The 23667-nt window shown below is 41.5% G+C and overlaps 3 protein-coding genes across 5 annotated transcripts; 1 reads left to right on the top strand and 2 right to left on the bottom strand.

The window, feature by feature from the left end:
• Window positions 1-492: 492 nt before the first annotated feature.
• On the bottom strand, window positions 493-1523 carry ascl1b (achaete-scute family bHLH transcription factor 1b). The gene has a single exon (XM_085914897.1). The coding sequence runs from the start codon at window positions 1449-1451 to the stop codon at window positions 879-881; it is 573 nt and encodes a 190-aa protein (XP_085771023.1). The 5' UTR covers window positions 1452-1523; the 3' UTR covers window positions 493-878.
• Window positions 1524-5159: 3636 nt separating this feature from the next.
• irf7 (interferon regulatory factor 7) lies at window positions 5160-9067 on the top strand. Its single transcript, XM_085913993.1, has 9 exons — window positions 5160-5444; window positions 5633-5786; window positions 6844-7012; window positions 7100-7198; window positions 7283-7366; window positions 7908-8092; window positions 8373-8574; window positions 8657-8772; window positions 8854-9067. Exons 1-9 carry the CDS (start codon window positions 5353-5355, stop codon window positions 9034-9036), a joined length of 1284 nt encoding a protein of 427 aa, XP_085770119.1. The 5' UTR covers window positions 5160-5352; the 3' UTR covers window positions 9037-9067.
• A 173-nt stretch (window positions 9068-9240) lies between these two features.
• On the bottom strand, window positions 9241-20715 carry phrf1 (PHD and ring finger domains 1). 3 transcript variants are annotated; one of them, XM_085914775.1, is made up of 19 exons: window positions 20592-20715; window positions 19960-20020; window positions 19743-19858; window positions 19508-19624; window positions 18847-19043; window positions 18435-18518; window positions 18090-18223; window positions 17277-17368; window positions 16815-16990; window positions 16446-16578; window positions 15658-15785; window positions 15375-15568; window positions 15170-15292; window positions 14828-14982; window positions 12430-14212; window positions 11199-12337; window positions 11040-11110; window positions 10102-10311; window positions 9241-10018 (listed from the first exon to the last, which is right to left on the bottom strand). In XM_085914775.1, exons 3-19 carry the CDS (start codon window positions 19819-19821, stop codon window positions 9884-9886), a joined length of 4950 nt encoding a protein of 1649 aa, XP_085770901.1. In that variant the 5' UTR covers window positions 19822-19858; window positions 19960-20020; window positions 20592-20715; the 3' UTR covers window positions 9241-9883. The 3 variants fall into 3 exon arrangements, with proteins under 3 accessions (XP_085770901.1, XP_085770903.1, XP_085770902.1); XM_085914777.1 differs by having other exon boundaries at window positions 15658-15773; XM_085914776.1 differs by having other exon boundaries at window positions 16815-16984.
• Window positions 20716-23667: the final 2952 nt, after the last annotated feature.

Genomic DNA, 23667 nt, shown 5'->3' with positions numbered 1-23667 from the left:
CCTCCCCCCCCCAAACACTCTCCCTGCAGGCGAAATAGAGCACGCCTGAAACAATGCAATGCAAGAAAAGTAATATTAATCTCCCTTGCCTGAATGCAGACAAAGAGTCGTGGAAGGTGCGCGTCTCTAATGCGTACACACCCAGCTGCGCAATTTTAGCCCCATGCGCCCAATCAAGTCGGGGTGAGGTCATTGGAGAGGGGGGCCGGGGAGTGAACTTGAATGCAAATGCTCCATAGTTTGCTCAATTACCGCCATAAACGCGTGAACATAAAGTCATAAAGATGGAAGGACACCAACACATCCACGCAAACATGTAATATAAATAGATTATTTTATTTATAAAACTCGTTTTACACAAATATATCTGTTAAAATCAAATATGTACAATTGGAGGCTGCAGGAAGTGGAGAACAAGTGCATACATCAAAAGAGATCTCCTTATCACCTCCTATTACATATACATATATTTATATAAAAAAAAAGGGGAAATAAACTACAATTCGTCCCAGGTAGTAGCCTTGATATTGCTGATAAAACTTAGTCCATCAGTCAGTGACAATTTTCAGTGTACAAAAATAGGTCTTCGTGTTACAATGAATGACAAGAAAGTCTGTCCGTCTTCAGTCATTTGAGGACAGTTGTGGCCGTGGCTGCGCGCGCGTGTGTGAGCGTCTCCTAATAATTGCACTTCTTCAACAGTGTTTACTTCAGCGCGTCAACATGACACAGTCCAACTCCTTTACTCCTTCAACTTCTGTTGTTATTATTGCTTGGCTGCTTTGCTCGCAGAGTCAGGTGAGGGCGGGACGTCACAACACTCTTGGAACCCGGCACCGGTTCGCTTTTACGCACGGGCGCCGCCGTGTGGTGCTGCGTCAGTAGCGGTCGAACCAGGTGGTGAAGTCCAACAACTCCTGCTCTTCGGAGCTCAGAGGCTCGTCGGACGAGTACGTGGAGTGGGGTGACTCCGGGTCGGCCGAGTAGGTGTTGGAAAGCGTCGGCGAGGGCAGACCGCACTGGAACGCCGCCGACACCGCGTCGTGCTCGTCTAAAAGCTGCTGTAAAGCTCGGATGTACTCCACCGCGGAGCGCAGAGTCTCCACCTTGCTCATCTTCTTGTTGGCGGCTCCGTTGGGTACGTGCTGGCGCAGCGTTTGGAAGCCCATGTTGACCTGCTTAACCCGGTTCCGCTCCCGTTCGTTTCGCCGAGCCACGGCCACGGGTTGCTGCTGCGGGATGGAGTAGCCCAGGCCGTTGAAGCTCAGGCGCCGTTTGCAGCGCAGAAGCTCCGGCGAGTTGGAGCGCTGTCTTTTCAGCACCTTGCTACGGTTCTGCTCGTGCGCGGTCGGGAGCGAGCAATCCTGAGCCCCGGCGTGCACGCTCAAGCCGGAGCGTCTCTCAGTGAGCGCGAAGGAGAAAGCGGTCTGCGTGGTGGTGATGGTTGCCATGTCTGTGACAGCTCCCGTGATGGATGCGTTGACGCTTGGCTCTCGTGTCCTTCGCGTGGGGGGACCGTGCGGCGGCCGACTGTCGTCCAAGTCTCTCTTGACTGCTCTTCTGCACGAGCCGATGTGACCCAAACTTTGGCAGCACTCTTCTTTTTCAACACGCGCCCTGACGCACACCCCACCCCCTCCTCGCACGCTCCGTGGCGAGGCCCCGCCCCCGCTGTGTGATTCTTCCGCGGGCCGGCTCCCTCGGGCCAGGCGCGTGGCTCCGGGAGCTCAATAAACAATCTGAGCTTTCACTGGGCCCCGAGCACGCGCTGGCCTCATTTGCATTCCAATGTCTCCAACTTGAAGGCCCATTGGTCCATTCAAACGGCCTGCAACCGTGCGAGAAGAAAGCAGGAAGCTTGAGGGGCGGGCGGGGCGGGGGGGGGGGGGCACAAAAAAAAGACTGGAAAAAGGAGAGAGTGAAAAAAGTGAATGGTTGGACTCTTTGAAATGCCTTTTGAATTTGACAATGTACCCCTGGCAAGTCTTCAAATTATAAGTCCTCGCCCCCACCACCGTTCTCCTCTGGCTCTTTACGATCACAAATACCAAGACGCTCGGTGCTGTATCCAGGTTACAGCTTTACGCGGCCAAATGGATGATAAGCGTGTCGCTGAGCACAGTAATTGGCAATTAGACAAGTGGCGCGAGTGCGCGATTCACTACAAAGTAAATATTGCGTTTATGACATGCAAGTTCACCCCTGTAGGAATTTTAAGACATTGTTGTTTTATTCAAATGCAAGCAGAGGGAGTTCATAATCCCAAATCGAACTGCAGGTGCCAGGAGGCATTTCAGCACCACCTCAGAGTGATCGATCACTCATTCATCGTGCTAAGAGAATTAAACATGCCAGTGTAAATGTTCAAAATGTTTTGAAAAACTCAAGGAGAAAAGCACTGCTTTCTTTGAGTTCAGTTGACGAACATCTATGCATTGTCGGTCTTTGTGGAACAAACTCAGTTGCGATCCATGCGAAGGGGTGGAAAACAAGATCATTTTGCCATCTTGTGGTATGAATCAGTAATTGCAACAAATTCACCCTCTGGTTCAGGAAAGACGCCAAGATTTGTTTTCCTCCCACTCCTGCGGTTGGAGGCTTGACGTTTTGTGCGTGCGTGCGTGCGTGCGTGCGTGCGTGCGTGCGTGCGTGTGTGTGTGTGTGTGTGTGCATGAGGAGCGTGTAAAATGATTGCAAATTATGTTTCATTCATCAATGACGTTAACGTAAACCGAGGCAGATGACATGGCAATGACATATTATTCCACTAGATGGCAGAAGGTACAATTCACCTGCGTGCCAACCTGTTAGAATCTGACAATGGAGCAGGGCGATAAAAAGCCAATAATGCTTTTGCGTTAAAGATTACGAGTTCACACATGAGATTATTATGCTGAGATTTACGTATACAACATCAAAACATGTCTATGTGCCCCCAATTAACTATTATTCTCATTTAATTTCATTATGATTATTTTTTGCCCAGGTAGACTTCTGTTTTTATGAAAGTTATTTTGCTATTCAGCATTACTGTTGCTGTCCCATGAGAAGTGCCAAAGGTCAGACATACCACAATGCTTTCATGCCTGAAAGTGTCAACACGCACACACTTCACACTCACAGTGACATCTTGTGCAAAGTTTTCATTACATTTCCTGTTTGAATATGGCAATCTTGCCATAGTAGAGTGGCCTTTCATATTGATTGATTGATTGATTGATTGATTGATTGATTGATTGATTGATTGATTGATTGATTGATTGATTGATTGATTGATTGATTGATTGATTGATTGATTGATTGATATAACTTTATTTATTCTACAGTGGGAAAATTTTCTTTTCACAGCAGCATATCCTAACATCCCAACTTGACAAACATATCCTATAAGGAACAAGTTAGCAACAGCATTACTCAAAGTGTCGTGACATGCTGTATTTTGTTCACAGGGGGGAGGGAGAATGAGAGAAAGGTGTGTGAGAGCTTGGGTGTACAGTGTGCAAGCCATTGTGAAAAGGAGCGTGACGAGAAGGAGGAGGGACAACAACACAATTGAAAAAATTCCCTTTTTAAATCATTTCATCATATTACTGGTTACAACGGTACAAAATAAAATGTCATCATCAAGTTTGGATGAGGCAACAGTTATGACAGCAAAGGAGGAAATTATCAATATAATCATTCCAGAATAATGTATGCATTTAGGAAGTTCATGGCTGGAAATAAATATTGAAGTCTTCTAAATCCCAGAAGAATGCTGGTGAACATGAGCATCACAGGCTAGCTAACCTACCAAAAAGAGCAGAAACCATTGCAAACCATTTTTGCTAATCTTGAAAAATAGTTTTTCATAAGTCAATTCAGTCAAGCATCTTGTCAGGTTCTTCGTGGGCGAGAAGTGTGGTCACATGAAACGAACAGCCATGAGAAGTGAAACTCAAAGAAATGCAGTCAAGGCATTAGAGAAAATCAACACACAACAAATTTCAAACGCTGTCACGTCTCAATCTACAATCCTGTAATGAGGCTCTCATGCATTCCTCACCCCAATGGTGGCGCTAGATGGGGGGCCACAGCCCCCCACACACACACACCGGGTGCCAGGCCAGGTAATTGATTTTGGGGTATTTTCCAATTTTTCTGGGATTTATTTCCCCCACTAAGTATATCCCCAGGCCTCGTATGGAACATATTGAATGTTTAGCAGTGTTTTCTGAAATTCTCGGGGTGGGATGGGCGGGTTTAAAAAAAAAAAAAAAAAAAAAAAAAAAAAAAAAAAAAAGTCTGGTTTGCGGCCCCCGCGAGATATCCTCTCTCTCATCCTGCCTGATACAGAGTCCACATAGCTGTAATGGGGAAGTGTCCACATTAGCTATGTATCACTTCTGTATTACTGAGATCTCAACTGTGCATGTTTCTAAAGAACAAAGCTGGGGTAGGGGGGAGTTTAAGCAAAACATACTATGACCAAAATCCATTGGACTGCTAGCTAAGAAAATTGACAAGCCACTAATAGAAACCAACTCGATTTTCCAGTTTTGCGCGCCACTCAGCTGTGAAAGACTAAGTACGTCATGAAACCGGTTTGCACCTCCACAGGTTATTAATACACAGTTGCACATCTGCAGGGTCCTGATGTCAAAAGCCCTTCAGTATGGATTATGACACCTCATTTAGAGAAGAGAACTCAAAATCCATGAGTAGTTTCTTATTCACTAAAACCAAATAAAGCCAGGGCAGGTGGACAAGAGTCCATGCCACATAATGAGTCGCGATAACTCTTTCAGACACAGAAATTACATGCGTGTATCTAAGATCTATTATTATCTTAGATTGAAGTAGATACTGTGAATTATCTGTGACAACCTGTCATGTTTTAACATGAAGCGAGCAAAGTGGCTTCAACAAATTTTTGAGTTCACTAAAGTGCAATAAATCATAAGTGGGAGCTCAGTGACAATAATGATTCACTCAAGGGATTTTGACCTCAAGGTTACTGTTGGTTGAAAGAGCTGATGAAATACCAACGTAATTATACAAGAAAGGAGATGACGTCACGCTTCATTGACTGCTTTCATTTTCTCCCAATACCGAAAGTACACGCCAGTACAGGCAAACAGTTCAGGGTGTTCCCCGCCTACTGCCCGATGATGGCTAGGATAGGCACACTCGCGACCCTTGTGGGGATACAGATAGATGGGTGGATGGATGGACCGAAAGTATACCGGTTTGCTTAATTTATGTACCTGAAGCAGATTGTAGTGCAGTGTGCAATACACACTGAAACTGTCTCAAGCAGGGAAGAGTAGAGGAAATCCCCACCTCCCACCCCTTCTTAGGAGGAGGTAAGCCATGCTGTGTGTGAGCATGTATAAAATCTCACACAGGGCGAGAGAGAACCAGATCCAGCCCTGCTTAAGGAAGCAAAAACAAGAAATGGAATGGTAAGATTTTCCTCTGTCTTTATCTCATTTTCTTCTTGGACAATATGTGATTGTATCGTAGCAATTAAAGACAATGTCAATTGGTTAATTCTGCTCCTGTTTATCTGGTCGAGTTGTTGATAGAATATATCTTCCTGAGTGTCAGAAAAACAACTGGTGATGATTTAATCCAACATGTTTCTTTTCAGCCCTCACAAACCACCGTTTACCAGCTGGCTCATAGAGCAAGTGAATTCAGGCCAGTATGAGGGTCTGTACTACGTCGCTCCAAACAGAATCCGAATTCCCTGGAAGCACAACTCCAAAAGTGACTGCAGTGATGTCGACACTAAAATCTTTCATGTAGGTCTGAGTTCCTTCAGTGAGCTGTAACACTGCTGGCACAGTTGTTTGCCACATCTGGTTCAATATTTAATGAGCTTTCAATTTTGTAATAATAATGCTTTTACATTTTTTGCCTGTCAATCGCAGGGCACACATAGACAAACAACTAGTCACACTCACGATCACACCTAAAGACAATTTCAAATGCTGAATTAATCCTACCATGCATGTTTTCAAAATTTGGGAAGAAACCAGACTAGATGTACAGTTAAGACTAAATTTGGAGTTAAGGGCAATTTTAATGTCAATTTGACAAGTTTTGAGTTGGAAATGTCATTAGAATGAGACAAACATTATGTTTAATATTAAGCATTTTTGTTCGTATTTTTTCATGGAATTTATTCTAAATAGTCAAAACAATTAATTAGTTTGCACCAATCTAAAAAAATCTTAATTTCTTGGATAATCTAGTAAACAGTTTGGGCATTGAGAACACCGGACTGGACAATTTTCCTTTTTTTTTTTTTAGATAGATATTGAATAATTTTGGCCATGGAACATTTCCTTTAAAGAAAAAAATAATAATATTCAAAATAAAATAAATTCAAATTGATTTGACTGCAAACTTGGCTAGAGTATGAATAACTTTCAGCATAAATCAATACTACTGCTTCTCAACTGTTGGCACCCTGGGAATTGTATTGTTGCAAAGTCATGCCCCACTTTTATTGAGGTTAAAACCAATCAGCTATTTTTGCGCGTGTGCTTGACAATAGCCTCTGAAACGTTTGACACCGCCAAGAGCATATTGCTACCTATGCATTTGCTAGCCAAAGTGAATAGTTCCTGACACCTCGCCAATGCTGCAGTCTTCTAAAAAACACATTTTGTGACATTACATTTTCAACTAGCTGGCGACCCACGTTTGGGTCCCGGCCCCTCATCTAGACTGTATATTTACACCGACATACAGATCATAGAAACTAAAGACAGAGTTCAGCAAAACTGAATGGAAGTTCAGTTCAAACTGAGACACTGTATTCCACCTCCTGAGATGTTCCTGTATGGTTCACAGGAATGGGCAGTTATCAGTGGTAAAATCAGTGTTTACCCGGATAATAAGGCCAAATGGAAAACCAACTTTCGCTGTAACCTGAACAACCTCCAGCAGTACTTCAAATTGATTGAAGATAACTCCAAGACTACAGACCCTCATAAAATCTATGAGATTATCAACACTAAGAGTAAGTCGCTATTGATTGAACCTAGATCTCTCGTCAAAGCAAATGTATTGATTTTAATCTTTGTTTTTGTTTTTCATTCATTTGTAGGCACAGAAGAAAATAAACACTTTGCTGCTGTTTTTGTCTCCGAACAGCAACAATTTGCGAATAACTCTATAGCCTTAGAGCCTGGTTGTCATCTGTCTGGTACGTGCCATTTGTTTAAAGAAAGATAACATTTCTCCCGCTTTTAATTCTGGTCATTGAAATTTCATTTACTCTCTCTCTCAGGCGGGTGTTTAACAGAATATTTCCAATATCCAACCGTCTATTTCGGTGATGCAATTGTTGAGAATGCTGTTCCTCCTTTACAAGGTGAGCATTTCTTTTTCATTCTGTGTGGATAAACACCATTGCCTTACAATAGATACCGAAAGAAGACATTTTGGAAAAATATGTTCCCTGTGCAGGAAATGCATTGAATTGAATTGCATTGCTCACCTCCCATTCTGACAATGAAAAATTGCATAATACTTGCCCATCCGTTCACCTACCTTCTTCTTAGATGGGGGTTAGTTGAGGGGGTAGCATGGCAGAAAAGTCTTCACTCCAGCAACTTTGTCCGACTTCTTCCAGCAGGATTCTAAGGCCTCCTCAGGCCATCTGAGAGACAGTCTCTCAGGGACAACCCCAAGGCCCCCTCCCAGTGGTTCATGCCCCAACACCTCACCAGAGAGGTGTCCGTCCATGAAGCATTCTAACCATATATAGAGGGGGCTCTATTTTCAACCCCTCCCTATTGACGGAGATTCTCACCCTATCTATCAAGGAGAGCCTGGGCACTATCGTGCATCCTTGTTCAATGAACTTGTTCTTTCAGTCATGACTAAAACGTTGTTTACTTTTCTCTTCCCAGTAAATCCATACCTATCTCATAGGAACATTGACTTAGAGGTCTCCATCCATTACAAAAATAAACAAATGTTAAAGACTAGAGTGAACACAGCCCGTCTCCAACTCCACTACTTCCAAGAAGCTTTTGAGAACAACTCCTACCCTCTCTGCTTTCCCACCACTGAAGGCCTGCGGGACCACAAACAGGTGCCTTGTAACATTCGAGAGACACAATGTGACAATCAATGTGATTTAAGACTCGTATTTGATTGTCTGATTCAACAGCCATTAGCATTTTTGCAAGAAACCATCTACCATTTTATGTTGAATGGTTCAATTTTCCACTATAATATGCAAAGAACTTGACTCATATGAGCATAACTCGTCCGATACAGTCCGTTGTTGTCCAACTTAAAAACAAATGGGATGAACGTTTCGAGACGATAATAGGGAATGGATTTTCTACCCACATCTGTCTTTCCACCAGATTGAGTACACCAACCGCATCCTCAACAGCATCCAGAGAGGTCTACTTCTTGAAGTCCATGAGTCTGGCATTTATGGAATCAGGCAGGACACTTGCCGCGTGTTTGCTAGCATTGATAAACCCAGCGTGGCTCAAGCGCACCCGAGAAAATTACCCCAAAACACTAAAATGGAGCTCTTTAATTTTCAAAAGTTTTATTATGGTAGGCATAATTATCTAAAACCAATTAATATTGTAGAATTGTTGAATGAAAAGTCATCTTTTTTTATTTACATCTGTTTCAGAACTAAATCAGTTTAAGGAGAACAAGGGAGGCTCACCTAACTATACTATCACAATATGTTTTGGAGAGATGTTCCCGGATGGCAAACCACTGGAGAAGAAGCTTATAGTAGTCCAGGTGAGGCTAACCTTAGGTTTCATCATTCGTCTTTCAAACACACAAATGCTGTAAAAAGTCCTTCCCTGTTGCTAATACAAGGTGGTCCCGCTGATCTTCCAAAACTTTCATGAGATGGCCCTGAGTGAGGGAGCGTCTTCTCTCAACAGCGCCAACATCAGCCTCCAATTGTCACGCAACAGCTTATATGATTTTATATCTTCTCACCTAAGCCCACCGACAACTGAGTTCAGCCAACAGTCCAGTGGAGATTTTTGTCCCTAATTGTTCCATTTACCAATAAAGTCTTAGTAAACCCAAGTGTTTTTTTACAGTGCTGAGCCTATGTGACTAAAAAAGGTTCCAACAGACACATTTAATCTCGTGGTATTTTTTTTTAACTTTACTTCCTGACAAAAAGTCAAACAGTAAAAATGAGTGAAAATGACTTACAGTCCTAATCTCCAAATCAAAGCAGAAAAAAAACAATTTTTCTTCAGTACGCTCCTAAAATGTGCTTTTAATGCTGCAGCGCTACCTTAGCCGACCTAAACACAATGTTGTCCTCCCCTTTCTCTCTGTCTACATGTTCATAGTTGTGTCCTTCAGGAGGAAGTTCTTGGCTATATTTGGCATTGTTATTTTGGATGCTGCTATGTACCAATTAGTGAAAAAGACGTTCAATTAACAAAATCTTGCTCCATTTATTAAATTGAGACAACAGAAACAGGCAGAAATGACTGAAATAAACAGTTAAGTGGTACTAATGAAATCAAAAATATTTACAATATTGAAATTTCCTAATAAGACTATTGACATGTTTGCCAAATATTTAATAACAGTGACTTTCCTTAATGATACATTTAAATAGCTGCAAAAACTGCCTTTGAACCAAAACAGGAGCTTTGGCCACGGATGAATATTCTATTGACAAAAGGTTATGCCTGCCGAGAGTGGAAGTACTTAGAGAACAGTCTCTTAACAGCACAACTTTGGCTGTGCACAAAAAGGAAAGGTTTTGCCCCTGCAAAAGATCAAAATCCATGCTTGTCCACCGTGATGAAGAAAAGAAATGCAATATTGCACATTTCTCTCCTGCAAAAACTGTGCACGAGTGTTGATGGGATTTCAATCAGTGGCCAGACGTCTTCTCGGGCTTAGTTTCAGTTTTCTGGTGTTTCCGAGCGTGCTTGTATTTGTCCACATAAGCCTTTACCAGATTGCCGACTTTCACTGGGTTAATTTCCCCACTCTTGCTGTGGCAAACCTAGTGGAACAAATGTTGACTTCAACAATTCTTCAGTCTGAGCTGAAAACTAGCAATTTCATCTTACTTATCCTACAACCCACCTTCCGCACAGCTTTGCGTAGAATGTCCTTATATTCCTCTTTGTTGATGTCCCTCTTCTGGTAGAAGGGTTTGATGGCCAGTTTCACCTCTTCAACGGCTCGCTCCTGCATGTGAAGCTTCTTCAAATAATCCTGACAGCCGCTGCCACTTGGCAGAGTACCGTCGTCTCCCTTGGCCGAATCACCGACTGAAGCAGGTCCACTTCTGTCCTGTTACAAAATGCAAAGTGACCCAACTTAAAGCCGATCACAACAGAGCCATAAGGTTTTGGTGGAAGTCCGTTTTCCTGAGTTGTGAAGAATGTCAGTGAGAAATATTAGAATCAGAAAGACACTGATCATAGCAAAGTTCCGGAATAGTAAGTACCATGAACCAGATTTTTACCAAACTTTCAGTCATTACTATTTTAGGGCTAGACATAGCATCTTAATTTATAGATGCTGTTATTGTTATTATTCCCCGAGTAATATAATGCACTATATTTCATGATGTGGGGTTCAGTTTGATATAATCTGAAATGTCACCACTTGCCGATTTTAGTTTTAATGACGACACCATAAAAGGTTGCTCCATCAATGTTTGTTGAATAAACACTGCCATCTATTGGTGATTCGATTAACAGACATGTTATTGATGGGTGCATAACTGCACTTACTAAAATATAACTGTTGATGTAGACAGAAATAAGCATTAAGAAAAGCCAAAGCCACTAGAGTCACGCCTTGCAAAGATTTGTATTTTTGCATTTGACTTTGTTTAATTAATGGCTGGAAGTGCATCAGCAGCTTTCTTTGCGCGTCTGGCTTGCAACACCAAAAAATAAAATAAAACAAATCAAAGATGTCTTGGACCGCCCAAAAAGTACACACACGCACGCACGCACGTTCATATATAAAGGGGGCATATTTTGTAACCGTCTGAGTGTCATAGGTCTTACCTGGCTAATGTTAATAGGTGCGGGTTTATGAGTTGCCTCCTGCTTCCGCTTTTCTTTAAACAAAGCCAGCTCTGAGAGAAAGCATAGTGAATGAAATCAAGGAGATGCAGATACAATTACCGGACAGCCAAATGTGGAAATGAGAATAGCGACGCTTACTGTCAGCATATTTGTCTGGTTGGGCTTCATCGGTATCTTGTACATTCCACGTCACCCTTTTGCTTTGAATCTTCATTCTGGATGGCGTCAGCAGCTGTTGTGCCTCAGTGTTACCTTCTTGTCTGATATTTTGCGGTTTGATATTGGCACCATTGTCCACGGTGTGCTCTTGCTTCACACAGTCCAGAATGTCAAGCAACATATCCACAGAGATGTCCTCGTCGTATTCGGAGATGTGCTTCGTTGGGACGCTCAACTCAATTGCGTTTGCCTGGTCCACTGGGGCCTTCACGTCGGGCTGAAAGTGTTTGGGTGCCTCCTGGTGACCGCCTGAGGTGTGAGGCGAGGTGACTGGCAATTCTGAGGACACTGACTCCGCTTTAATTGGAGTGATTTCAGCCGTTTCTTCCATCTTGATTGTTTCAGACACTTGAATCTCGATGGGCTCTTTTTTTATTTCTTGGATGGATGAAGGTGCATCTTCTTTCTCGGTGCGTTGGGGGGTGGGACAACTTTCAAACATGTCTAAAGATGGTTGCTCAATTTTCTTTACCTTCTTAAAGATTTGTACTTCTTTCTTACTTTCTACAGATGTGGCCGTGGCGTCCGCACTGTCATTTTCCTTTTTAATTTTTGGAACAAAGGGAGAATCGGGCAAATCTTTTTTGACTTCTGGATTGTTTTCATCTTTTACAGAACTTAGTGAGACTCTGTTTTTGTTTTGAGTGTCCTTGTTATATTTTGAGGGTGGAAAACCAGTCACTGAAGCTTTTCTAAAGCTTTTAGATGAACCATCCTCCTTGCTTTTCTCTCTTGAGCTTGATCTCGACCGGGATCTCCTTTTGTATTTTGGTCGAGCCTTCACGTCTTCATTACGCGAGTGTGTGCGCTCTTTCCATTGTTCTTTGGATCTGGACTTGTGTGATGACTTCGATGGGGATTTAGGGCGGGAGCGTCCATGTTTCTGGGCCTTGGCTTTATCTCTGGATCGTGATCTGGACCGAGAACAGCCGTGTGTCCTATTCTTTGACACCCTACTTCTCTCGGGGCCACTTCTGCTGTCATCACTTCTTTCCGGGCTGCTTTCTTCATGTCTTTTTCTCCTTGAACGCTCTCTGCTGCTCGACGTGGAGCTAGACCTTCAGATCGAAAATCATAGAGGAACAATTAACAGAACAAGCGTATTTGGTACTTGGTAAATAGAACAAAAAAAAAAAACCTGTCACCGTACCTTGATCTGTGTCGTCTCTTATTTTTACGAGAGCGCTTGGGAGAACTGGACAGAGAGCTTCCCGACGATGAATGTGTTCTTCTGTCTCGCGACCTTGACCGCCTTTCTCTGTCTTTGTCTGTTTTCTTCTGCCGGTCTCCCTGCTTTGAGACAAGATGGTCCTTAGTCTTGTCTCTGTCAGATTCTGAGATGCTTGATGTAGTGTGTTGTTTAGATGGAACCACTTGGCTGGACGTTTTCTTTTCATGACTCAAATCCTTTGGAGGAGACCCGGAATCAGGTTTTTCTTGCTTTAGTCTTATATTGATAAAAGATCCAGAGCCCGAAGAATCAATCTTTCTGTCATTGGCGTTTTTGGAACTAATAGCATGATGCCCACTTTCCTCCTCTGTCTTCAAGTGGTCCAAGCTGTGTTGAGCAGGTGAAAACGTGACTGTTGTCTTTGAACCGAAACAACTTTTCACACTGTGTCCAAATATGTTGTCTATTCTTGAATCAACAAGTCGTGTCTGCCTCTGGATGCCACCAAATGGGGTTCGGTTGTCCATTTTTATGTCCACCAATATTGAGTCCTTTTCAACTTTGACAACTCTTGAAGTGCAGCTGCCCATCCGTGAGGGAGTTTGTAAATGAGCACTCCTCGGTTCTTCTTGTGCAACTTTACTCTCGGGTGTTTCGTTTTTTGTTTGAAGCAGCTTCTGCTTACTTTGTGCTCCGTCATAGGTGAACGCTGACCTGGAGAGTGAATTGAACCGACAAATGCTTCTGTCTATGCTCTCACTTTCACTGTCGGAACTGCTTGAGTCTGATATAGTTGGGTTCGAGGGGTCGTAGACATTCATGTCTTTTTTGTTCGCGGCAGCTGTGCGTGATGCCAACATTTTTTGTTGATCTCTGTGCTCTTGTCTCTTCCTTGCCTCATCCACCTTCTCTCTACTTTCACCTTGTGTGCTGCTTCCGCTGGCAGAAAATGATGGGAGGACCAGACGTCGCGAATGCAACGAGTTCCCGCTAGCGTTAATGCGGAAGCTTATGGATGAAGAAGTTGAGGATGATGCAGAGGAATTCGATAGTGATGCAGGAGAGACACTGGAGGAGCAAATAGAGAATGAGTTGGAGAAGGCTTGCGAGGAGCCAGCTCTTTGATTTTCAGGCTGGCGGTCAGTGTTGCTTTGTTGGCCAACATGTTGCTGCCTATTTTTGTCCCCGGCAAAGCTGACCACGGCTGTCTCTGGCATGCCAGAATTATTAATACTGGAGGAAGAATTACTATTGCTTTTATTAGAGCCACTATTACCATGATTAGTGGCATCTCGTTTTATTTTTGGTATCCTTGGGACGTTGTCCACGTCCATCCACATGGGCTTTGTAGGTGCTTTATTAGGTTGACATTGTGATTGAAGTGTTGTTTTGCTATAAGAGCTCAGGTTTGAGTCCCGACATGAAGCGAGGGCGCTGCACATGGAGGACCCATTGGTTCTCTGGACACCAAACGATGGTGCGGGTCGTTTTTTAAGAGGTGGCTGAAGACACAAATGGCCTCTTGATGACAAATCAGGAAAGTGAGGAGGCTGGATATTGTTGACATCTGAAGGTGCTGGCGAAGAACACTGAGAGAGAAGTCTCCTCAAGTTGCTGTGGGAGGCTCCTGGTAGATGTCTGTTGTCATAATTGGATGAAGAACTTTCTGCTAGGCTGGCTGAAATCACTGGCTGGGGCAGACGACTGGATTCCTCGGAGCTATTGCGCTTTTTTAAACCTGGCTCCAGCGTAGACAAACTGGCTGTGGAAGTTAAAGCACAATGTAAGCCACAACATGCTAATCATTGCAGGTATTCATATTCATGCTCACTGAAGTGAAGAAAAGTAGCCAACAGTGATTGCTAACTCTACTTGTGAATCTCTCCAGTCAGTGCGTCTGTCAATAAACCATTATGACTGAGGCCAAGTCTACAGGGTTTGTTATTGTGCGCGAGTGTATATCGGTTATCCTGTATGATCGTAGCATGTTAAAATGAAAAAGGGACTTTCCCCCTTGTCATACAATGGAGGAGATCTTATCTTTGAGCATTAAAAGTCATGTGAATAATTGGCGTGTTATTATTTGGATGAACTAAATTGAAGGTAAATATTCACCTCCTTTGAAAAGGAGCCAACTTCTCTAATCATGACTGTTGATCTTCAGCAAAAAGTGAGTTGTTGGGTTGAAAAACCTTCTATCCCCGTAAGATGATTAAATAAAAAAGGTCTAAGGTATAGTTGCACTATGTTCATTTTGTTTTCACTTGTCAATTATTTTACTGGTTCTTTTATCACAAACACTAAAAGATAAAAGAACCAGTAAAATAATAGGTCTACGGTATGATTATGAAGCTGTGATAAGAATTTCTAAACGTACCTGATTGAGAGGCATTAAGAGAACCATCCCGACTAATGACGACATCAGAGCTGTCCATTAAGAGCTGGCTTTGGCCCGAAAGAATGCTTCCAAGCAGGTCAGGCACTGGCACTGCCTCCACAACAACTCCAGTTTGGGGAGTATCCATACCCCGCCTGGCATCACACAAAAGGGAGTAAGTTGTCTCTTCATTTCGAAAAGAACATCTTGAAATTTTACCTTGGCACACAGCTTCTTTTTTTGAAATGTAAGATTCTATATTTTGCAATTGATAAACTCAAATATACACAGGACATTTATCACAGGGAAGTCAAAACCCCTAGACATCAGGATGGAATTTACCTTGACATACCCACACCGACAGGTCGGGCAACAGGCTGGTGAGAGCGAAAAGCAGAGTGAGAGATTCCTCTTCTCTTTGCCTCCAGCAAGGATGAAACTGTTTCTTCTTGCTCAGCTTCATCACTGATAAACAAAAAACAGTAGGATCAAATTGCTCAACCACTATCGGGTAAGTCATCACAGTACAAAGAACCAACAATCATACCGATCAGCAAAAGGATCCAGGTCGAAAGGACCCCCATAGATTGAAAGGGATGCAGCCCCTATGTCCACTCGCATGCTGCTTAGTGTGTGCTCTGAGGGTCGACATATTGTAGGAAGTGAACAGTTGTTCTTGCCCTTTGATAGTCCGAGACTATTGGCGATGCGGCTCTGAGGAGTCGCTACCTTTTTTCCCACCTATGATAAAGCATAAACAAAGACAAGAAAGACATTTGACATTGCGCTGACTATTGTGGAAGGCTCACAATTACTGATCAGAGACTCACCATTGTCCTTTTGGATTTAGTCTTCCTCCCTTTCCGTTTCTTTCTCGGTTTTGTTGAACGACCTTTTTTACCCTTGTTAGAGATCACCTTCTTTTTTGTGGTCTTTCTGCGAGTACCTGTTTGATTAACTGATTGATTGATTTACTGAACATTTATTACACAAAATTATATTACATTTGTTTATATATTATTAAATATGTTTTACATGAAAGGTTAAAAATTTGGAAGTATGAAAAGAAACTCATCACATATCATGGATCAAAGCTGTTTTATGTGCAAAAGGGGAGTGACAAGTACAAAATAACGTATCTAGCCCCCACCCCTTGTTTTCTGTCATATTTCACATCTAACAAATATTTTTGTTGCCGTTTAATTAAATGAACCCAACAACAAAAGCAGACCGAACACAAACACATTCCTATTAACAAGCTATTTCAAATAAACATATATACCGTATTTTCTGCACCATAAGACACACTTAAAAACCTTTAATTTTCTCAAAAAAAACAAACAAACGTGACAACGACGAGAGAACTGTCTTGCTCCTGTGACGTTTTTTTGTTTACCGTAAATTATGGCATGCATGCGCCCTATAACACGGTGCACCCTATGTGTGGAATAAGTACAGAGTGGCGCTCGCAATTGAGTCCCCGCCTTTTAATCCAAAGCGCTTTATGGTGCAGAAAATACTAAAACAATACATATAAGAGACACATACGTATAGTGTGTGCTACTTTTCTTTCTGATTTACTTATTCCCCACTCTTGTATTGTCTTAATCCTACTTACCAGTCGTACGCCTGCGTCTAGTTGGAGGATGAGGTGTGAGGTCCCTTACATATATTGCTGTGTTCAGCCCAGAAACCACTGCATTGATGGTCTCATCCAGCCAATTAGAGTGGTTCTGGTATGTTTGAGCAAACTGGAAAAGAATAGCGGCATATGAACGAGTGTCCAGGGTTTATTTTATCAGTCCATTCTGGTACAAGGGCCAAACACATGCATATGTAGTATTATATGACATGCATCACACTCCTGTTTCAATGGCACTTTAAAGGGAAGTGCATTTTCTATCCACTAAATGCTGCTGCAAATAAGGACATACTGATCCAGAGCCATACATGCGTATAAAAGAAGCAACACGTCATCATGCCAAACCTGCGATGTGCGTGCCTGTGAGATACGATGTCGATTCACATTGGCCCGAACCCGCTCACTGTGCTGAGTGCGAGCGATGGCTCGTATTGGACCCACAGCTCGAGACTGGGAACGACTGGTAGTCGGCCGGCCAGTAGAGGGGCGCCTTTGGGTTTGATTCCGTTCTTCTACTGATCCTTCAAAAACAAATGCTCTTGAGTGAAAGCATGCATAAGCTTTGACACTTGACAAAATGTACTGTTTGCTTCTATAGAAATCGTTGGGTCTCCTCTTTGTTAACAACTAAGTCTTTTGTTATTTCACTAGTACTTCTGAAAATGTATCTCTTTTAACCGATACATGTGTGAGGTGTAGCATATGAATCGCAATAACAACAACTGAATTCACTAAATAATACAGGAAGATATAATCAAATACATTGAAGCAGATTGTATCTCCAAAACCAAATGATGTCTAACTTACCTGAGTTGTTGTTATTAGCAACACATTCAGGACAGAACCATTCCTCAACAGGAACAGTGTCCAGGGGTGGTGTCAGACATTCCATGTGGTAGCTGTCAACAAAGGGAAGTTGGCCAATAACTCGAGTGCTTTGCTAGTGTGCGAGAATATTTGTTTTGCAAAAGGTTAGTGAAGACCTACCACAAAAGAGCAGTACAGTCAAATAATATCTCAAATTTAATTTAATAATCAATGATGAAGACTATGTTATTGCATAATGATTCAGTAATGACACAAAAAAACATTGGCACCCCTGTGCTACTGTTAGATCATGCACCACTTCCAATTACCAATTATTCGCTATGTACCTTTATTTCTTTTATTTGCACTGAAACAACACAAAAAGGAGAAACAAAATCGAAATGCTTTTGCTCTTCATATGTATGTAGATTGCTACAACTTCCCTCAGAACAAATGCCAGGTTAGTAATTCTCCAGAAAAATCAATCGGCTGCAGTTATGAAAGTTTAAAGATTTGAATATTATCAAGTTTAGCTTGAGCTTTTTGCTGCGTGTTTTTTAAACCTAAGAGTATAAGAGTAGAGCCAGAGGTTTTCGTCTGTCCCTTTCGGACAGAGATATGACACTGCCACAAAATTTGCACTTCCACAACTGTCGCGGCTTTGTGCTGAAGATAATTAGATGTGTGGCAGGGGTAGTAACTGGCTGGGTTTCATGTAAAAGACAGCAAGTAGCAAAGGAGGCTGCAAAATGTCAGTCTAAATGGCCCGTTTGATGTGAAAAGGTGTAACGTGTCATAGAATGAATGTCTCACCCAGCGTCACAGCCATCGCAGAGCAGAAGACGGTCCTCTCGATCACTGCCCTGACACACCTCACAGTTAGTCTGTTCCAAGTCCAAATCCACCGTCACCTCATCAACTTTCTTTGCTGGTTTTTGTACTGTAATCTGTATTGAGCATACAGTAAGTACATCAAACACTGCACTGTACAATATTGTACATCTTGAGATAACAAAGTCATGTCTGGTGTACACTTTTGTACACCACCTTTGTACGAATGACTTAAGATATTAAAGGGATAAGAAAGTCATATTATAGCAAACATACACTCATTAAAATTTTCATTCATCTGTTACATATGATGGAATATGCACTTGCCATTTTCTGCACTTTGCCTCCATAAGATATCCGTAGGTATATGCTGTTGAATGTAATACGGTCCACAGGGCATGAGTTTGCATTCTAAAATTAGGGATAAAAGCATCAGGAATTAAATGCTAACCTTCTCTCTTCTACTTGTAAAGACTTTTATGATGTAAGTCATGTCCACTCATCCAAACATGATAAAACAGACTTAGCAAAGAATGTAAATCAAAAGTACAGTAACAGTCAAATGAATAGCATCTATTCACCCATTTTCATACAATTGCCAACAATTTAAATAATAACATCCTATTACACATATCGCATTTATTGTACTCAGTGATCTTATAAACATTTGGAACAAGCCCCACATTACCCCCACTTTCTCCACCATGTTGATGTTGCGAACAAAATAAACACGTCTTACCTTGGACCAAGCAAGGATGCAGTCGAGGCAAAAGTAGTGTTCACAGTTCTCTGGTGTGGCCACAGGTTGATTGCTGAAAGTGTTCAGGCAGATGGGACATTTATCTGCATCCTCGTCTGAGCTCATGGCTGGAATGGTTGCAGAGGTCTCGCCTAAAACTCCATCCTCCGCCTTAGCGTCTTCTTCTTCATCCTCATCTTATGTAGATAATACACAGTATAGTTATATAGAGGAGCTTTAACACAAATAGAAAATAAGACGTAGTCAAGAGGATTTATCAATTAACTGTCATATCTGTATTCCCTTAATACGATGGACTGTATGGCAGGCAAACTTAACCATGTTACTAACATTAAACATTATTTACTATGCTTATAAACTGAGAGGAACCTATACGACACCGTGACGTAGGAAGACTATTACACACACACAGTTAAGCACACAATAATCATAGTTTGGTCAATTTCTACACAAGTTTAAAATCTGTCCATCATAGTATTTGTTGTGCACGATGAATGAAATATTCATTTGTTGAGGGCTTATTTTAATTGCGGTAATAGAAAAATTACACATTTGACACCAGAACGTAACATGATGTGGAGATACCAACGTGATGGATGGATCGTTTAAATGCATCTAACAAAAATGACATTACTATTACCATCCTCCACTTCATTGTCTTCTCCCTCCTCTCCCTCTAAATCATCGTCGTCAACATCTTCTTCATTGCTGCTCTCTGATTCTCCCTCTTCAGACCCATCAATGTCATCATCAGAATCTAAAACAACATTAGTGTAAGTATATATATATATATGACAAGACTGAAATATTTTAGTGTACAAGTTATTCATGTATGAAATGCCATGATTTTGTGTCAAACACAGATCACACACGACCTGAAATGTCCCATGGCACATCTCTTTTTTTGTGAACGCTGGGCCTTATCAGCTCTTCTGGACTGTCATCATCATCCATGACTGATTATTAAAAGGATTTTCACTCCAAAGCACGTCTATAATAAAGATGAAAAAACAATTTTAAAAACCACTGTTCTAACTATAAATGTTATTATGATTGTCACGGTTTAACTGGATTGCGTGTCCGATTACTCACTGTTTGGAAGAGAGGGCAAGATGATATGATCAAACAGAAAAGTTGATTTCTACGATGTTGCCTGTGTCAAATTAACATAAAAGTGAGCGTGAAGAATGCAAATACAGATCGTTACTAATACAAAAATCAGTGTTGTGAAAAATAAAGACTTTATGACATCATGTGATCCAAACTAAAGGGTGATTATTTATAGGCTAAGAAAGGAGTAAGGGTGTTTTCTAAACATTATTTACATGGGGAAAGATGCATGCATGTACAAAAGACAGGGGCTACATACAGTATGTAAACAAAGATGCAAACTCAGCACGAACGATACGTACGTCGTGTACTGCAGGAATTATTAACCAAGGGCAAACAGAGATATTTTATTACAAATATGTGCACTAATAAGATCATAACATCAAAAAGATTGTTTAGTTTAAAAACAACGACAAGCAAGTTAAATTTGCAGGAGCATGAATCCGTGTACTTAGCTAACCTTCGAGTAGCATAAGCTACATTTAGCATTGAGCTTTCACAGTTGAAATTTCCTCTTAATCGTTCCGCGCACGCGGAACATGCACTACATGCACCAACTCAAAGTCGCAATCGTATATAAAAGGCTATAAAAATAATTAAATAAAAATACCTACCATATTTGGTGGCAAATTGATAGCTACGCTGAGAGTAAATGATGTTTCTATGGGAAAGGTTTTGAGTGACACGGCCGGGTGTTTCGACGGAAATCGCCGAGTAGATCTTCTTTGCTGTTAATAGCGAATGGTAAATATTGTTGAAGTTTATGTTACCGCCATCTAACGGTATGGCGTGTATAAGACGTTTACAGTATTTTACAGTACAATATATCTTTTACATACCTTATTTTCATTTTGTCATTTGTCCTATTTCCAGACCATATTTTTGACATGTTCAATCGTTTCTCCATGTCCACAACATTGATATTTCCAAATTACCTTTGTTTTTCTGTTTTGAGGTGTGCGAAGAGCATGGTAAAATGCATTCCTTGAGAAAAGTATCTTTTTTTTTTTTTTAGAAATAAAACCAGTTTGAATATCGACATCATATGTACAAAAATATGTTTTGGGAGGATTATTGAGCTTTTTTTTGATAAAAGAAAATGGAAAATCATTGAAAAGGGCATCTTACCCCACCGCCTGGGGAATTTTTACTTGCCGTCTCTGTGAACTAATATCATCACGGAACTATTGTCTCATTTCTACATTTGTTTCTCCTCCTGCCTCACTATTATTCCACCAATCTCCTTCTCTTCTTGATGTGCCCACAAAAGGGTAATCAGTGTCAGGCAAAGCACAAACAAATGTTAACGGAGGTTGCCAGGGGTGAAGGCTGTGCCCGGGTCACAGCATCGCTGACAGGTGTCAGCCTGACACCACCCTCTACACATCCCTGAAGGTACACTAGTGCATGATGTCATGGCACTTTGTGCAAAGTCCATTGCATTATTCCTCTTTCTCTCACACCCCTTCATGTTCCACCACACCAACTCCTGTAATCTGTCACATAATGCAAGGTAATCCTTATTTAGTACTCTATGCCATTGGGGTTATGTGTATCCTGGATAGGAATAATCCAGCCTTTGGTTCATAGCCAAATGCTGTTTAGACAGAAAGGTTCAAATAAAGGTCTCAAACCGGATGCGTGTCTAGCAATATACAGTTCATAATGTTCTTGGTGAAAAGATGGTAAAGTGGAACCCCAGTGTTTCCTTTTCACATACTTGATTTTATTGTTTTATTATAAAATCTATTTCCTTTATTATATTTTTCAGGCCACGGTCAAATGAAACTACACATCATGTACAATATAGTCCCAGAATTTAGAACACATGATACTCTTATAATATGAATAATTAATAAGTATTTTTGATGGGCTCAGAATGTTCCCGAATGTCACGTCGTAAATATTGAAGTGCTCTCCAGGTCGTCATCGTGAGATCAGATTGTCATGCAGCATCCTTGCTACGTGCACAATCTCCCTCTGCTCATGGCAACACTGTACACAAGCGAGTCGAGTCCAACCACTTTGCATTGCACGCATAGGGGCGTCATTTGTTCAAAGAAGTTCAAACTACACGTATTACGTAAATAACAGCAGTTATATACACCCGACGCGTTTATATAAATATAAATACGGCTATTCTGGATAAAACTTTGAGTAAATAATGACATCATAGAAATTGGATTAAAAGTGGAATGGTTTGTTCCTAATGTAAGACGTGCGAAAATGAACGCACCGCACCCCAACTAGAGCGTGAACGGTAAAGTAACTGCTGGTTGTGGTAGGGCCACCTTTCTGGGGATTTCATTCGTCGATAACGGATTATAGGCGGGGCGTGGTTTGATTAGCAGAATGTTCATTGGCTGGACGCTGTGCCTGTTGACTTGTTAGTTTACATATCCAGGTCAGGTTGTCGTCGCACGGGAATGGGCTGGGTAGAGCCAGTGCAAGTGAAGTCAACTTCGGCTGCGTTGGGTATACTATAATCGAAAAATGACCCCAAGTTTTATTAAGATCTGTGGTTTCTGTAAAGAGAAAAAAAAATAATGTGATTAGAAGTAGGCGAGATATGCAAGAAATCACATTCAATTATTTTTGGTATGCATTTAGGAATACTGTACAACAAGAAAAACTTGGGACCGGTAAGTGCAGCTTTATTTATACACCACTGTTATACGGTATAGAAAATTGACGGATGGATAAACGCTCTATCTAGCTGAAGTGAATGAAATGGACTACATCCCACCTGTCTTTGGACTACAATTCCTGTAATGTTTATTACATATTTTGATGATTTGAATTAAAAATAAAACTCCAATCGCTATGTGCACTACACCGTTTGCAATGGGCCATTTAAACTACTTTATAATTATTTTTATAACATGTCTTATACATGTAAGTGACCTAATCTCACCGAATAGACTGCCCTGTCTTGTTTGACCATACAATGTGTGATATTCATGATATATCCATTCATATATACAAATAAAATTGTATGTGTTTTTTTTGCTGCCAGGGCAGTGATTGAAAAGCTCTAAAAGCAGGTAAGCCACTGACTAACGCACATTGCGCCCAATGCCAGTTCCACTGTGCGTGTGACAGCGGCTAACCTGGTTTTGGGAATGCGCCTTGGAGCAGGCAAGACATCATTCAACAAGCACGCCTTCACCATGTCCCAGTACTGTATTGCCATTCGGTCAGGCCTACGTTGGAGGTCCTGCCCCTCCCTTTGTGCACCTACTGTACTTTATTTATGGCCTGCATAACGAGTGCACGTACTTGTTGGTCCGACCTCTGTGACCTGTTCTCTCAAATACAACTTTCGTAACATTCATACTGGATACTAAATATAAAACGATTGCAGCAATTTAGCTGCAAACTAAACCAGGACATCTTATTACAGAAATTCCTTTGTGTGACATAATATGTGTTTTATAAAGAGACTATTTGAATAAGTGGGTGATTTAATTCCTTTTTTGTAAGAAGTCTTTGAATTTATGGGCTATATCATGTGAAGACAAGCAGCTTTACGTGTTCCTGGCAAGTGGGTGAGTTTACCTTACATTTAAAAGAATAACATATTTAATCGAAAGTCTTGAACCAATTTAGCCATTGTTGTTTCAAGGAGGACACACTGCATCGCTTTCGATTTGACTAAAAAAGCAGCAGTTTGGACAATTGAATGGAAAC

Source organism: Syngnathus leptorhynchus, chromosome 6 (genome assembly GCF_054491065.1).
Source record: "Syngnathus leptorhynchus isolate UIUO chromosome 6, UIUO_Slep, whole genome shotgun sequence".
Taxonomy (NCBI): domain Eukaryota; kingdom Metazoa; phylum Chordata; class Actinopteri; order Syngnathiformes; family Syngnathidae; genus Syngnathus; species Syngnathus leptorhynchus.
The sequence above is the reverse complement of the archived record's forward strand: the minus strand, read 5'-3'. Positions and strand labels throughout refer to the sequence as shown.